The sequence below is a fragment of the Plecotus auritus genome (assembly GCF_963455305.1).
Source record: "Plecotus auritus genome assembly, chromosome: 2".
Taxonomy (NCBI): domain Eukaryota; kingdom Metazoa; phylum Chordata; class Mammalia; order Chiroptera; family Vespertilionidae; genus Plecotus; species Plecotus auritus.
The window spans coordinates 30681684-30697481 of NC_137771.1; the positions used below are offsets into that span (position 1 = coordinate 30681684).

At 38.4% G+C, this 15798-nt stretch overlaps 1 protein-coding gene across 3 annotated transcripts in view; it reads left to right on the forward strand.

Annotated features, from left to right (window-relative positions):
- Window positions 1-15798, forward strand: part of FOXJ3 (forkhead box J3) — a 123963-nt gene that overhangs the window by 77265 nt on the left and 30900 nt on the right. For 2 of the 3 annotated variants that reach the window (XM_080652857.1, XM_080652858.1), the window contains exons 5-6: window positions 4643-4726; window positions 15454-15555. In XM_080652857.1, coding sequence (XP_080508983.1) covers window positions 4643-4726; window positions 15454-15555 — 186 coding nt within the window. The remainder of the gene's footprint in view (window positions 1-4642; window positions 4727-15453; window positions 15556-15798) is intronic. The other variant, XM_080652859.1, reaches the window with a different exon arrangement.

Below are 15798 nucleotides of genomic sequence, written 5' to 3' on the forward strand. Positions count from 1 at the left end.
ATTAAAATTGTTATGAAAACACTATTAATAAGTTTGTGATACAGTAATCTATGCTTCCTCGGTAACATTAAATTATAAAATTGAACAAAATTTAATATGGTAACATTAAATAAAAGTAGAAATAAGTAATGAGGAATAAAATGACATTTTGAGATAAAATGTGATAGGAAACAAACTGTTTTTTAGGTATTGCTAAACTGTGGTTTGCTCTTACATTCATAATGGAAAGAAATGCATTTTCTTCTTACCCAACTTAATGGAGCCCCTGAGTCCTGTCCACAGACTTCCTGGGAGTCCATGAATATTAACCAGTTAACTGCCACACGTCTAAAATGGAAACTATTCCCACATGCCACGATATTTTGAACTTAATTTAAAAATCAATTTGCAATGGATATTATAAAAATAAATATATTACCCACAATTCGGGTGTTCTTGAATATTTTCCATTTTTCTCATGAAAAATGATTTTAAAGTTGGTCTATAGATGTTTATGGCAGGCAAATGCTTAAAAATGCTTATTGAATAAGAGCTATTTTCTCCTGCCTAAAATTGCTTTTATTCCCCTCTGTTTTCTATCATATCTGAGCATGATCATCCTTGAAGATTCAGCTCACTTATCTTAGCACTTTGTGGTGATAACTTACATTCCTGTTATGTGTTAGTCACTATTCTAGACATTTGGAATGCATCAGCAAACAGAACAGGGAAAAAATGCATGTCTTCAAAGACTTATAGCCTTTTGGGAGGATGACAATAGACAAAATAAATACATAAATTATGTAGAATGTGAGACAATTATCCTACCTAATAAAAGAGTAATATGCAAATTAACAATCACTCCGCTACACCCACAAGTCACACCCACCAGCCAATCAGGAGCGAATATGCAAATAAACCCAACCAAGATGGCTACGGCCACGGAGAGCAGGAGGGAGGCTTGGGTTTCCCCAGCAATGGAGGAAGCCAAGCTTTCCACCTGCCCTTGCTGGCCTAGGCCTCCACTCAAGGCTACAAAGTTTCAATGATAGAAGATACATAAAACCAAACAGAAATGGTGGCAGCCACAGAGCTGGAAAGAGCAGGAGGCTAGGGTTGCTTCCGGTGATGGAGGAAGCCAAGCTTTCCGCACACCCTGGCCGGCCCAGGCCTCAGCTTAAGGCTACAGAATTTCAATTATAGAAGATACATAAATCCAACAGAAATGGCTGCCGCCACAGAGCAAGCAGATGGCTTGGCTCTGCTCCAGGCTACAAAGTTTCAATTGTAGAAGATAAATAAACCCCAGATACCAGGGCCTCCGCTTGGGTCACCAGGGGGAGTGGCCGGCCTGCAAACCACCACAGGCCCCTCGCCCAGGCCGCCCCACGCCCCAAGGGAACCCCCACCCTGATCCGGGACAACCTTCGGGGCAAACCAGCTGGCCCCCTCCCGTGCACCAGGCCTCTATCCTATCTAATAAAAGAGTAATATGCAGATTGACCATCACTCCAACACACAAGATGGATGCCCTCATGTGGTCAAAGATCCTGCCCCCATGTGGACACAAGATGGCTACCAGAAGATGGCCAGCAAGGGAGGGCAGTTCGGAGGGACCAGGCCTGCAAGGTAGGACAGTTGGGGGCGATCAAGCCTGCAGGGGAGGGCAGTTAGGGGTGACCAAACTGGCAGAGGAGGGAAGTTGGGGGTGACCAGGCCTGCAGGCAAAGGCAGCTGGGAGGGACCCAGGCCTGCAGGGGAGAGCAGTTGGGGGGGACCAGGCCGGCAGGGGAAGGCAGTTGGGGGGGGAGGACCCAGGCCTGCAGGGGAGAGCAGTTGGGGGGGACCAAGCCTGCAGGGGAGGGCATTTAGGGGAAAACAGGCTGGCAGGCTGGCAGGGGAGTGGTTAGGGGGTGATCAGGCTGGCAGGCAGAAGCGGTTAGGGGCAATCAGGAAGGCAGGCAGGCGAGCAGTTGGGAGCCAGCAGTCCTGGATTGTGAGAGGGATGTCCGACTGCCCGTTTAGGCCCGATCGGACATCCCTCGAGGGGTCCCAGATTGGAGAGGGTGCAGGCTGGGCTGAGGGACACCTCCCACCCCCCGTGCACGAAATTCGTGGCCTCTAGTAAACACTATATAAAAGTTAGGGTAGATAAAGTAGATTGAGGTGTGGGTTGCAATTTTCAAAAGAATAAGTAAGGTACATTCTTTGAGAAAGTGAATTTTGAGCAAAGACATGAAAATGGTGAGACTTAACCATGCAGATATCTTTTCTGTCTCTTTCACCAGACTTCAGATTGAGCATTGTGACCAGCACATACATGAACTGTCATTAAGAGAAAGATTGTCACCTTTCTGGTATCTGCCCACAGTTTGAGAAGTTTAGCCAATTTGGATGATTAAGCATGTGTCATTTCAAACCCAGTTGTTGGGTTAGATCAGTGGTTGGCAAACTGCGGCTTGTGAGCCGCGGTTTGCTGCTCTGTTGACTAATGAGTTTGCCGACCACTGGGTTAGATGATTAGGTTATGTTCTGATATAGCTTGTTCTTACATTTTATTTTTGATAATAAGCTTTTCTAAAAATATTTTAGCTATTGTTATTTTTATTTGCTTTTCTTGTGCAGAGTAGAAACTTAGCAAATGTTAAATGAAAGAATAAAACTTTATAATTACCCAAATTATTTATCTTTTGTAGACACAGCTCTCTTCAATAATTAAATAAAAGTTGTTATATTTAAAAATTTCAGATTTGCCAAATATTTGTATGCTTATTCTTTGGTAGAAATTGTAGGAGTTGAGAAAGAATAAGATTAATACAAAACAATATGTGTCAAAATTCTTGGAGAGAATATTTCATATGTATTATATTTAATCCTCAGTGTACCAGCAGGGTCCAATTAGTTTTTGAGTATCAATTTTGAGCAGTTCTCATTTGTAAAGGTGATTATTTTATGACTTACGTTTTTTCTTAGATTTCTTTCCAAAAGAGCAAATAGAAAATTTAATATTTTAAAAAAACTAGAACAAAACTTATTCCATCTTGCAATTACCATATGTGATTCATTTATAAATCTAACATGCAATATGGTATTTTCGTGATCTTATTTGGCCTAAATCTTGAAATGATTTCATTATCTTAAGAATTATTTCATAAATACCCATCAGTTTTTCCCCATCATGCCCAAATACTAAAATAACAAGAATACAAAAGAATGATTGAATGATGTAGTAATGAAATCACCACTATTGTTCTTCAGTTTTCTTATTGTGTTGTCCAAAGTATGACATTTTAAGTCTTTTTTTTTTTTCTTTTAGCTTTCATCGGACATAGTTGAGATTTATTTTCCTGCTCATAATGATAAATGAAAATTGATACCTGGCCGATGTGGCTCAGTAGGGTTCAATTCCTGGTCAAGGGCATGTACGTGGGTTGCAGGTTCGATCCATGGCCCCAGTCAAGGAAGCAACTGGTCATGCCTCTCTCACATCGATGTTTCACTCTCTTTAAAAAAAAAAAAAAAAATCAGTGGGAAAAATAATCCTTGGGTGAGGATTTAAAAAGAAAATTAACAGGAAAATGGTTTACTATTTTCAGTAGAATCAGAAGGTGAACATAGAGACAGCAACACTCAAGACTGTAATTACGATGGTTAAGTTGAGTTGATGATATCCTAGATTAATTTTTCCAAACCAAAGAAATACTGAGTTAATTATATATTTCTACGGACAAAAAAAAAAAAAAAATGAGTGTTATTATTCTCATCCATTTAGTCATTCAGCAAAGTTTTCATCATGCAGTATTACAGAATTATGAAGTCCCATGAAATTATCTTTATACATAAAATTCTATTAGACTTGAATGTCATATGCTGTTGTAATTATCATGTGTTCAATTAAGAATTAGCATATAGCCCTAGCCGGTTTGGCTCCATGGATAGAGCTTTGGCTTGCAGACTGAAGGGTCCAGAGTTCGATTCCGGTCAAGGGCACATGCCTGGGTTGTGGGCTCGATCCCCGGTGTGGGGCGTGCACAAGGCAGCCAATCAATGATTCTCTCTCATCATTAATATTTCTATCTCTCTCTCCCTCTCCCTTCTACTCTGAAGTCAATTTTTTAAAAAAAGAATTAGCATATATTTTTAAATGCGTTCAGTTGATCATCTCATTTTATTTGGCTATGGCAGAAGTTCTTGAACTTGGCTTCTTCAGATCTGTGATTTTTTTTCTTCTTTAATAACTTAGTTATAAATGAACTTTTTTCCCATATGAACTTGACTTTTTTCAGTTCCAAATTAGTGTTTCTCTTATGCTACTTAAAATATATATATTGATTTCAGAGAGGAAGGGAGAGGGAGAGGGAGATAGAAAAGAAACATCAATGATAAGAGAGAATCATTGATCAGCTGCCTTCTGCATGCCTCACACTGGGGATCAGGATCGAGCCCGCAACCCAGGCATTTGCCCTGACCAGGAATTGAACTGTGACCTCCTGGTTCATAGGGTCGATGATCAACCACTGAGCCATGTTGGCTGGGCTCTCATGTTACTTTTGTTGTATTTGCAAAATGTTTGCTTTTGGGGCATAGGATTGTAACAATCCATTTTAATGATAATAGAGTTGCTGGGGTATATTGTTAATATAATTTATTTCTTTACCTTTAGGGGTCCTATTGGGCAATAGACACCAATCCGAAGGAAGATGCGCTGCCTACTCGGCCAAAGAAGAGAGCACGATCTGTAGAACGGGTAAAAGCTCTTTATTTAGTTTGTGTTACTATGTCAGAAATATAGATTTTAAAGGTTCATTTTCAATACAGCAAGTATGACTGTAATGAAGATAATATTTAATCTGTATAGCATTTTCTATTTTTTCAAATCACTTTCAAATTCATTATTTTTTTTTATCTTAACTCAGGTGAGATGGGCAGCTTAGGAATTAAGTAAAAGGTGTGTTGGTTGTTTTTGTAATTAGGGAACAACTGTTGTCTGAGACTCAAATCCAGGTTTCTTGAGTTTTAATTTTAGACTCTTTCCTCTGGCATGTGCAACACTGAGGGTTGGTTTTAGTTAACAAAACTATTCTTTTTTACTGCATACAGTCTAATTAAATTGAGTTTTCCTGATTATCTTTCAAATGCTTTTTCCTTCTTCCAACTATGTAATAATTATTTTATACACAAAATCTGTTAAGTGTATGTGATATTTGTAAGACAATTCTTACTTGTAATTCACGCTTAAAGATTAATTTGCAAGATGAAGGAGAAAAAGGAGCTCTAGTTAGTATCCTAAGTTGTTTATTGTAACACTAGAGGCTCGGTGCTTGAAAATTCGTGCACTGGGGGGTTCCTCAGCTCAGCCTGCCCCCTCTCACAGTCCGGGAGCCCTCAGGAGATGTCCTACTGATGGCTGCCCTCCATCTGCGGGAGGCGACAGGACCGACCAGGGGAAGGCGCCACCCCCATCACCCCACTGCTGCTGCCACTGCGGGCTGCTGTGGCTGCCTGAGCCCCGGGCCTTGCAGCCACTGTGGCTTTTTCTGAATGGCTGTCCGGAAGATGTCTGCTCTAATTAGCATATTACCCTTTTATTAGTATAGATATTTTTAGTAAACACTTAGACTGTCACCAGACATTAACTTTACCTTTCACCTTTCTCACTGTACATTTTCCAGCATTTCAGCGCGCGCGCTCTCTCACGCGCGCGCACACACACACACACACATACATATACATATACATATACATATACATTTTACCCTACTTTTCTTCAAGACCCATTTCAAATGTTAAGTACATTGTGAAGCTTTTCCTCATTTACTCATTCACATTCTTGTAGAACTTTTCCAATGTTCTTTTATAGGATTTCTCACACTTTGTAGATATTGTTTCAGTATTTGTTTCCTTTGTTAGGCTGTGATCCTCTAAGAACAGAGGAACTATATATCTCCAGTGTTAGTGATTTTTACAGCTCATACTAAGTATTAGTAAATGTTTGCAGAATCAGGTCAAAGGGAATACGGTAAGATGAAAGAAACAGTAGACATTTGGTCAAATAAATTTGTTCTAAACTCCCTGTAATAAAAGACAGAGTTACTAGGAGACAGTTTAATTAGGTATGTACATATGGGAACACCACGAAAGTATGAGACTCACAAGCAGCCAAGCAATTGAGGCTAAGGAGAGGGAGAGGGAGAGGGAGTGGGAAAGGGATCGTCAAAAGGGAGAAAAACAATTCACAGGAAGGTGGGAAAAGCAAATGTTTGGTAAATAGATGTTTGCTGTGCCATGCAGATAAGCCTCTTAGATATAAAGTTATCTTTGGTAATAATTCTCTTATTGGTACAGGCCACCTTTCTAATTTCCTTTAGGCAGTTAGGAGGATGTGAAAAGCTTTTGCTGACTCTGTTGGGTCTTTATTGCCTTCAGCTCAAAATAATTCACAAACAATTGGCACATTCTACAGTGGCTTGTTCTAAACCCCCTCAACGCTGAGTAGATGGAGTTGCAGTAGTCTAGTTGGTAAAATGGTAATGGCCTGGGCTAGGGATGTGTACATAAATGAGAAAGTTCTCTAGAAAATTAGCGTGGTATCAGGTTTCAAAACATACCTGTAATTGTCTGTAGTGCTGTCATTTTACCAATTTAATTTGACAGATATTTGTTCTGTAGATACTGTGTCAGGCATTATGCTTGGATGCTCTGGGGTATACTAAGAAAAATGAGATAGGATAAGACAGTTCTAGCACAAAGGTAAAGTATGTATGGAAAGTATTATAAGAAAGACATAAAATATCATTGTTTACAGAGTAAGGAGAGGCTGTTTTACTGTGATTATCTGGGAAGGTTTCATGGGTTATGTGGCTGAACTTTCAGATTAAGATAGGCAGGACAAGGTAGAACAACATTTAGTATTTAGTATTGAGTGCCATGAGCAGGCATAATTCTGGGTGCTGGGACAACGGCAATTAGGAAAACAGACATTCTCTGCTCCCATAACGTTTATTCTGATGAGGGGTGGGGTGAGTAGTGAAGCATGAGATAAAAGGCCTTGGTTAAGATATGATACAGAGGTGGAAAAGTATCAGGATGGGGTAGTTCATTTTGTCTGTTTGAGTTTTCCCTTTTTCACATTAATTTGCATAAGTCATGCTATTCATTGGGAGATTGAGAGCACACCTCCTACTTTGTAAGCATAGAGTTAAGTGTTAGGGAAATAGAGACAGACCCATACTCTCTCCTTATGAAGCTTTCACTTAAGCAGGAAAGATAAACTGATATGGTAGGGTGACAGTGTTCCTCAGTGTTATTAACCCATTCATTCTCAAAATAGCATTTAGATGATAAATAATGTGGTTACCCTAAAGATAAGGGTCTTGAGAACTGTGGGACCATATAGCAGAGAAGTAAAATTTAGTCTTAGGAGACTAAAACTTTTCAGACTCAGAAAAGTTTCCTTAAAGAACTGATATCTCAGTGAAGATCTGTTAAATGAACAGAAGTGGCAGGTAATGAGGGTGATTGACAGTGTGAAAGAGTAAGCTGAACTTATGTGGGAAAAACTAGTGGTTAAAAAGCGTTCCCTAAATTTAAAGGAACTGACAGGTTAGTATGGCTGGAACATAGAATTCAAGAAAGACAATAGATTTTTTAAATATGTTTTAAAAAAAATCAATTTCAGAGGGAGGAAGGGAGAGAGATAGAAACATCAATGATGAGAGAGAATCATCGATTGGCAGCCTCCTGCATGCCCCCCACCAGGGATCAAGCCCAAAACTCAAACTGTGACCTCCTTGGGCGGGGGGAACCTCTGCAAACCACATGTTGGTGTGGGACCAGCCTGTTTAGTATCGCCACGCCTCCTACAAGTCTTTTTTTAATTTTAATTTTGTCATTTAAAAAAATTGATTTTAGAGAGAGGAAGGGGAGGCCAGAGAGAGGATGAGAGAAAGAGAAACATTGATTTGATGTTACACTTATTTATGCATTCATTGATTGAGCCTTGTATGTGTCCTTACTGGGGTATTTATTGAACCCACAACATTGGCGTATGGGGACAGTGCTCTAACCAACTGAGCTATCTGGCCAGGGCTTTTCCTACCAGTCTTGATGTGGCTTCTTTTTTATATCCTTAGTTATAAGACTTCTGTAGAGCTAGATTTCAGGCAGTTCTGAATGATGGTTGTTCTGTAGTTTTAATTGTAATTTAGATGTGATTGTGAGAGGATGTGAGTACCACATTTATCTACTCTTCCATCTTGACTGAAAGCATGACCTTCTGCATTTTGCTTTTTAATTTGGCCTTGTCTGTTCAGTTCAACCAAAAGATATATTGATTATTTATTAATGAATAAATGGTATTTATTAAGTATTTACTAATGAATAATAATAAATGTCATTATTTGTTATCTATAATAATAAAAGTATAATATGCTAATTAGACTGGACATCCTTCCGGACGAAGCTGGGGCTGCAAGGGAAGCCCGAGTGCCTGCCGGCGGCTGGAGGGAAACCTGGGTCCCGGGTGCTGGAGAGAAGCCGGGTGCTGGCAGTGGGGGAAGGAAGGCCTACTCTGGCATGAATTTCGTGCATTGGGCCTCTAGTGAGAATAATAATAAGTATTCATAAGTTAACAGAAATGGCAGATAATGAGGGTCATTGACAGTGTGAAAGAGTAACTAGACTAGTGGTTAAAAGTGGCTTATCTACTGGAAGCTGCTTAGGATAGTGAAAAAGCAGAATTAGCTTGATATTGCCTATGGATGTTTCGTTTTAAGATTGGCAAGCAATTATACTATTTCAAGGGAACTGGTGTCAAGAATAGAAGAAATGCTTTGAGAGAATGAGCACCACATTAGTTCAGTTTATCTCTTTTATCATGTTGATAATCACAAAAACATATTCTTGGTTCATTCTTTGATTGCCCCTCCCCCCCTTTTAAAACTTAATCATGTGTCTTGGCTATTGTGCAGTGTTATTCATTGCCTATAGCAGTGGTCGGCAAACTGCGGCTCGCGAGCCACATGCGGCTCTTTGGCCCCTTGAGTGTGGCTCTTCCACAAAATACCACGGCCTGGGCAAGTCTATTTTGAAGAAGTGGTGTTAGAAGACGTTTAAGTTTAAAAAATTTGGCTCTCAAAAGAAATTTCAATCATTGTACTGTTGATATTTGGCTCTGTTGACTAATGAGTTTGCCGACCACTGGATAGGAACCTGTTATGCTAAAGTAGTGGTTCTCAGTGTGTGAGGCCCTTTTAGGGGGTCCACAAGGTCAAAGCTATGTTCACATTAATATTAAGATGTTCCTTGCCTTTTTTACTCATTAATTTTTCCAGAGATTACATGACCTATGATTTTGTTACAGATTGAATGCTGAGGCAGATATGAAAATCTAATGGTTTTCCAGTAAGCCAATTATTAAAGCAATTTTTAAAAAAACTCTGTTTTTGTTTTGGAGACTATATTTTTTATACAAAACAATATTTATGTTAACATGCAATGCATTATGCATTTTAAATGAATAAATTTTGTATCGGTTTTAATTTCTAATAGGTAAATATCAATAGCTATAACTCACATAAACAAAAGCTCTTTGGGATCCTCAATAATTTTTTACTAGTTTAAAGAGGTCCTGTGACCAAAAAGTTTGAAAGTATTCTGTTAAAGGAAGATTTCATGCCTATCCCAGGAGACATTTCTTTTGAGAAAGGAAAAGATAACTGTCATGATTTGAGTTCCCCCAGAGGTAGATAAGGATTGATCACAGGTAGTTTGAGGGTTGATCCTAGGAAAGTGGGGCAATTATCAAGTCAGTTACTATTGTGAACACTTGGAGCTCAGTCCCTCTGGGAACTCTGGGAGGCAGTTTAGAACTGTGGGACAATGAGCTGGTATATTTATTTATCATCTCTTACCGCTCATTGAGTGAGTGATGCTACTAGGGACATTAGCTTTTTTGCACTTCGGGCCTGCTCTGCACAAAGCCAAAGCATCCTCCCCAACTGGAAAAAAGCCATTAGGCAGAGAGTTACAGATGTTTATAGTAAACAGCCTTCAGAGTGTAGAAATGAAACTAGAGGGGAGATGGTTGCGTTCTGACAGTGTTTGCTATATGCCTTGTTTTTTCTATTGGTGGAGTGTGTATGTGTGTTATCAGATCTCTGTGTACCCTTGTTTTTTGATTTTTCACAGCCTTCTACATTTTCATAGCCTTTGACTTAGTTATTAAATTGGATCCCACCCCCACCCCAAACATAGGAAATCCTTTAAAAAACAAACACCTTTTTGTCTTTTCAAGGTGTGTATGGGCATATCTGTTCTTCTTAAATTAGAAGGTACATCTTTTGGAGTATGTAATTTCTTGTAATTCAAAGACTCTTCTTCCTGGTCACTGCTTAGTGTTTGACTAAGTGCCTCATTCAAATTTTAAAATAACTAAGTGGACAAATGTATTACTGTTAAGAAAGTAGTTAAAAGGGCTGTAGTTAAAGACTTTGCTAAGTCTACTGTTTCTGTTGTATGCTTAGCACAGGTAAAGTGCTTTGAAAGAATTATAAATGGGAAATAATGCCCCTGCTAGAAATGTAAAATTTCTGATCAGTGGTTAGGATGGGGTAAAGCTGGTGGTAGGAAAAGGAAATTATTTTTAAAACCCTTTACATTGTATTATATTTTATCAGCATTTAATGATCTGAAGTTCCTCTGTTAGTTTAAGAACATAGTAAAATTATGAGCAAAACCAAGTCATGTTACAAAGTCATGAGGTATCACTTTTATTTTAAGTACACGATTTAGGGGAAATACTTATAGCCTGGAAGTTAGGAGACCTAGTTTTAAAGTTATTTGTTATAACTTAGATGTTTAATTTTTCTGGTCATAGTTTTATAAATATATGGCCATGGTTTCTTTATATGTAAATATGAGTGGATTGCTAGCTATATAGGTCTGGGAATCTCTTCTGAAATCCCACACGTGCAAAAAGGCTCTGAGGTAGAAACATACTTGGCATGAAGACAAGAGGACACTGTGAATAGACTAGTATGTGTGAGGAGGGAAGAGTAAGAGGACTTGACATTAGAGAAGTAAGCAGTAGGAGCAGGAGGAAGATTGTGTTAGGGCCTTTTATGCCATTGTAAAAGACTTGGGCTTTATTTTGAGGGAGGTGGAAAGCCATTGGAGGGACATAAGCAAAGTAGTGACATAATGTGATTTACATTTTAACAAGATTACTTTAGCTGCTGTGTGGGGTAGAAGCAGGGAGAGCAAGAGGAAATTGCCCTGGACAGTTTTGCTTAAATCTTCTAACACATTGTGTAGGCATTATTTGAGGAGGTAAAGGCCAGATAGCTATATAAACTTACTATCGTAAACATATTGACCCTGTAAAGAACACATAATTTCCCAATTTTCCAGCTTTTATTGGAACAAAGATGGGAGAATACACATTTTTTCTTTTAGTGTGTGTGATAGTTCAAAGATGATTACAAGTTTAATCAGGAAGATAATGGGAGGATGGATGGATAAATAGAAAAGAGAATATTCTTCTAGGCAGGATACTCTACATCTTGCTGTGTATGTTTGAGCCTATTGTCTTTGTGCTATTTGTGTCTCAGTTTTTTCCATTATTACTCAGAGTGTTTTTTGTGGATTAAATGATGCCCTACTGTGTGTCTTCCTTCTCTGAGGCTAAGTCTGAGTGAGTTTAAAGGTATAAGTGAGCAAAGGAAAGGAGTGCAATCTACATTCTACTCTTAGAACTCACAGAGTGGAAAAAGCATTTATTTCAATTTGGCAAACATGTACTGGGTATACATTATGTGGGAGACACTACATGTTGCCTCCAAGAGATATGTGTAAACTAGAGGCCCGATGCATGAAGATTCGTACAAGAATGGGCCTCCCTTCCCCTGGCTGCCAGCACCTCCTTCGATCCGTCCTGGAGCTGCCTTTCTGCCTTCCCATGCTGCCCAGAGGCCCGGAGCTGCTGGGGTGGTGCAGAACGCCTGTGAGCGTCCCACCCCCGGCCATTTGGCGCCTGTGTATGCAAATTAACCCACCATCTTTGTTGGGTTAATTTGCATACTCACTCCTGATTGGCTTGTGGGAGTCACGAAGGTATGGTCAGTTTGCATGTTTCTCTTTTATTAGTGTAGATAGAATTTTCTGGGAATTTTAAAGTTAAGAGAAATCCTGTTAAATTAGAGATGTAGATCAGGAAGTTTTCCATGAGAGGTCATTTTTATTTTTATGAATGGGTAGGATTTAGTGTGTTTTTTTAAAAACAATAGAGATAGTTTATGTACAGTTAATTGAATATTTAAAGCTTAAAATTTGAGGAGTTTTGATATGTGAAATTATCACCATTGTCAAATGAACATTTCCATCATTCCCCAACTTTTCTCATGTCCTTTCGTAAATTATGCCTCCTTTCATTCTTATTCTAGGCAATCCTGATCTGGGGAGAATTGACATCTTAACAGTATTGATTATTCCAAGCTATGAAAACATACTATTTTTCCATTCATGAGGTCTATAATTCCTCTGAGGAATGTTTTTAGTTTTCAGTATAGAGAACTTGGATGTTTCCATTAGACTTAATCCTGAATATTTTGTTTTTAGATGCTATATACTTTTTAAAAATTCATTTTCCAATTGCCTGATGCTAGTATATAAAAATGTAATTATTTTTTTATATTAACCTTGTATCCTATAATCTTGTTAGTTCTAGTAGTTGTTTTGAAGATACCTTGGGAGTTTCTGTATAAACAGTTGTCACCTGCAAATAGACAGTTTTCCTGTCCCTCACTCTCCTCTCCCCTGTGTCTTCCCACAGTGACGAGAATTTCCAGTAGGGTGTTGAATAGGAGTGGTGAAGTGGGCATCCTTGCCTTTTTTTCATTCGCAAGGGAAAAAGTGTTTAGTCTTTCACCCCTAAGTATGACATAAGCTGTAGGGCTTCCATAGATGCTATTTTTCAGATTCAGCACAGTAAACCTAGTTTGAGGTATACCTAAAAGCCAATAGATAAATTAGAATACTAAAATATATCTAAATCTAAAAGGGTGGAAGAAAGGAACTAAAAACATAGAGGTGAAACAGAAAACAATTTAGATGCAAATCTAACAGTACCAACAATTACATAAATGTTAATGGTCTAAACATGCCAGTAAAAAGGCAGAGATTGTCAGAGATGCTAAAAAAGCAGACTCAGCTAAATGTGGTCTACAAGAGTCATGACTTCAGATACAGATAAGTTGAAAGTAATGCATAGAAAAATATATGCCATACAAACAGTAAGCATAAGGGTGCAATGACTATATTAACCAGTTAATTACCACGCGTCCAAAACGGAAACCATCCCCACACACCATGATATTTTGAATTTAAATAAATTTGCAATGAATATTATAAAAATAAATATATTACTCACAATTCGGGTGTTCTTGAATATTTTCTGTTGAAAATTCTCACAAAAATGATTTTAAAGTTGGTCAGGGCTGCCACTTAGGGAAAACATTTCTTTTTTATAGACGCGCGTGGTGGGTGGGAGAGGTCTGCAGCTTTCGTCTACAGATGCTTATCGCGTACAATGGGTTAATGTCATATAAAACAGACTTTTTAAGTCAGAGTATATCAGAAATTTAAAAACATTTGATAAAGGAATTATCGATGAAGACATAACAATTGTAAATGGGAATGTGACTAACAACAGATCTTCAAAATACATGAAGCAAAGCTAATAAATAAAAATCAGGTAGGCCTGGGGATTGTGACTCAGTGGTTGAGTGTCCCATGGACCAGGAGGTCATGATGGTTTGAATCCAGGCAATTGCCCGGGTTGCTGGCTTGATTCCCCAGTAGGGGGCGTGCAGGAGGCAGCCAATCAATGATTCTCTCTCATTGATGTTTCTATTGCTCTCTCCCTTTCTCTTCCTCTCTCTAAAATCAATTTTAAAAAATCAGTAAAGAACATTGGAATACATTATCAAATGCCTTGATCTAATTGATATCAGAGAACACTGATATAAACAACTATAGAATACCTATTTTTTTTTTTCAAGTACACACAGACATTCACCAAGATATAGCACATGTCGAGCTCCAAAACCAGTCTTAATAAATATGTAAAGGTTGAGCAGTTTGCACGAAATCACACAACAGAGGCTTGTTTCCTCTTACCAGTGGGGATTAGTGAGAATTAAATAGTGAAACAGTAGTCTGGACTGCGATGACTGAGTTGAAGTAGAGGAACATAATATTTGTAACTTACTAAAGTAAGGTTACGTTAATTTAGGTATAGCTAAGTTGGCTGGCACCAAAATTGAGGCATACTTGTAGTTCTTCTACTGGCATTTCTGAAGCCCTTTTCAATTTTCACCTCACTCTCAATGTGTACCCAGCACGTAAGTGCTAGATTCTACCTTCTAGGGTGATCTTTATCTTTCCCTTTTTCTAAATTTTTATTTTTTTTTAATTGTTTGAAGTATTACAAATAGTAGTACATATGTCTCCTTTTTTTTTTCCCCATTGACCTCCCCCGGCCTTCCCTTCCCCCCAGTACATGCCTTTACCTGCCCCCCCACCCCCCCCCCCAGTGTCTTGTATCCATTGGTTATGCTTATATGCATGCGTACAAGTCTTTTGGTTGATCTCTTACAGCCCCCCTATCTTTCCCTTTTTCATTTCATTCAAGAAACCTGTTCCCTACCTTTGTAGATTATCAGATGAAAAAAATTTATGCTGAGCAATTAAGTGATGAGTAGATTAATATTAGAAATGTGTCTCAGTGAAGTTGCGCTTTCTCATCCAATATATTTTAAAAGTAAGTGTTCGATTGGGTCTTGTGTGGGACAAATATTTTTTGCCAGAGAGGGAATGTCCACAGAACTAGCATCATAGCCACATATTGTTTATATCCGTCCTCCTTTAACTTTCAGCATTGAAGTTGAAAACTCTTGAGGGCTCACCAAAGCAGTAAAAACTGTCTATTGAGAGAGAGAAAGAGAGAGGGGAGAGAAGGGAGAGAGAGAGAGGTGGAGGGTGAGAGGACAGAGAGGGGGGCGGGGGGGGAGAGAGGAGTTGTCACAATATCCAAAATATTAAATGTAGAAAACCATCTATATTGATTTCACATCCATGCTGGTTTCATAAACACTGTATATGAAGTTTCGATATTTAGGATATTGTTCGATTGCACTAACAAAGGAAGAAAAAAACCGGGAGAGGCTTAAACCAGAGTGGTTTATTTCTCTCAGGTAAAAGTCCAAGCTGATAGTGGATCAGATGGATAACCAGCTCTGTTCCACAAGGTCATTCGGATGTCCATTTGTCTTCCCATTGTTCCCTAGTTGTTTAAGTTCATTTTCAGAAACAAAGTACAAAACTGAATGTTGGAGAATTTGATGACATACCTTCAAATTGTATTGAAGTTGCTGGATATATGAGCTAATAATTACTTATTTTGTTCTTGTATTTTAGGCCTCAACTCCATATAGCATAGATTCAGATTCTTTGGGAATGGAGTGTATTATTTCGGGAAGTGCCTCTCCAACTCTGGCAATCAACACTGTGACTAACAAAGTAATTACATTTTTAAAAACACTTTTGAAATGTCATTGAGTAATACATTTAATTTGCCTTTATAATAACAATAAAATTTTATATGGTTGAATTTAAAGATATAAATTTGTCAGCTTGAAAGCTGAATCTACAGTGTTCTTTTACAAGTTAGAAGAAAATATTTCTCTGGAGAAATTGGAAGATGCTTATTGGGAAGTTCTATATGAAATTCTTGATACTGCCAGTTCTCATTGATAGAATTTT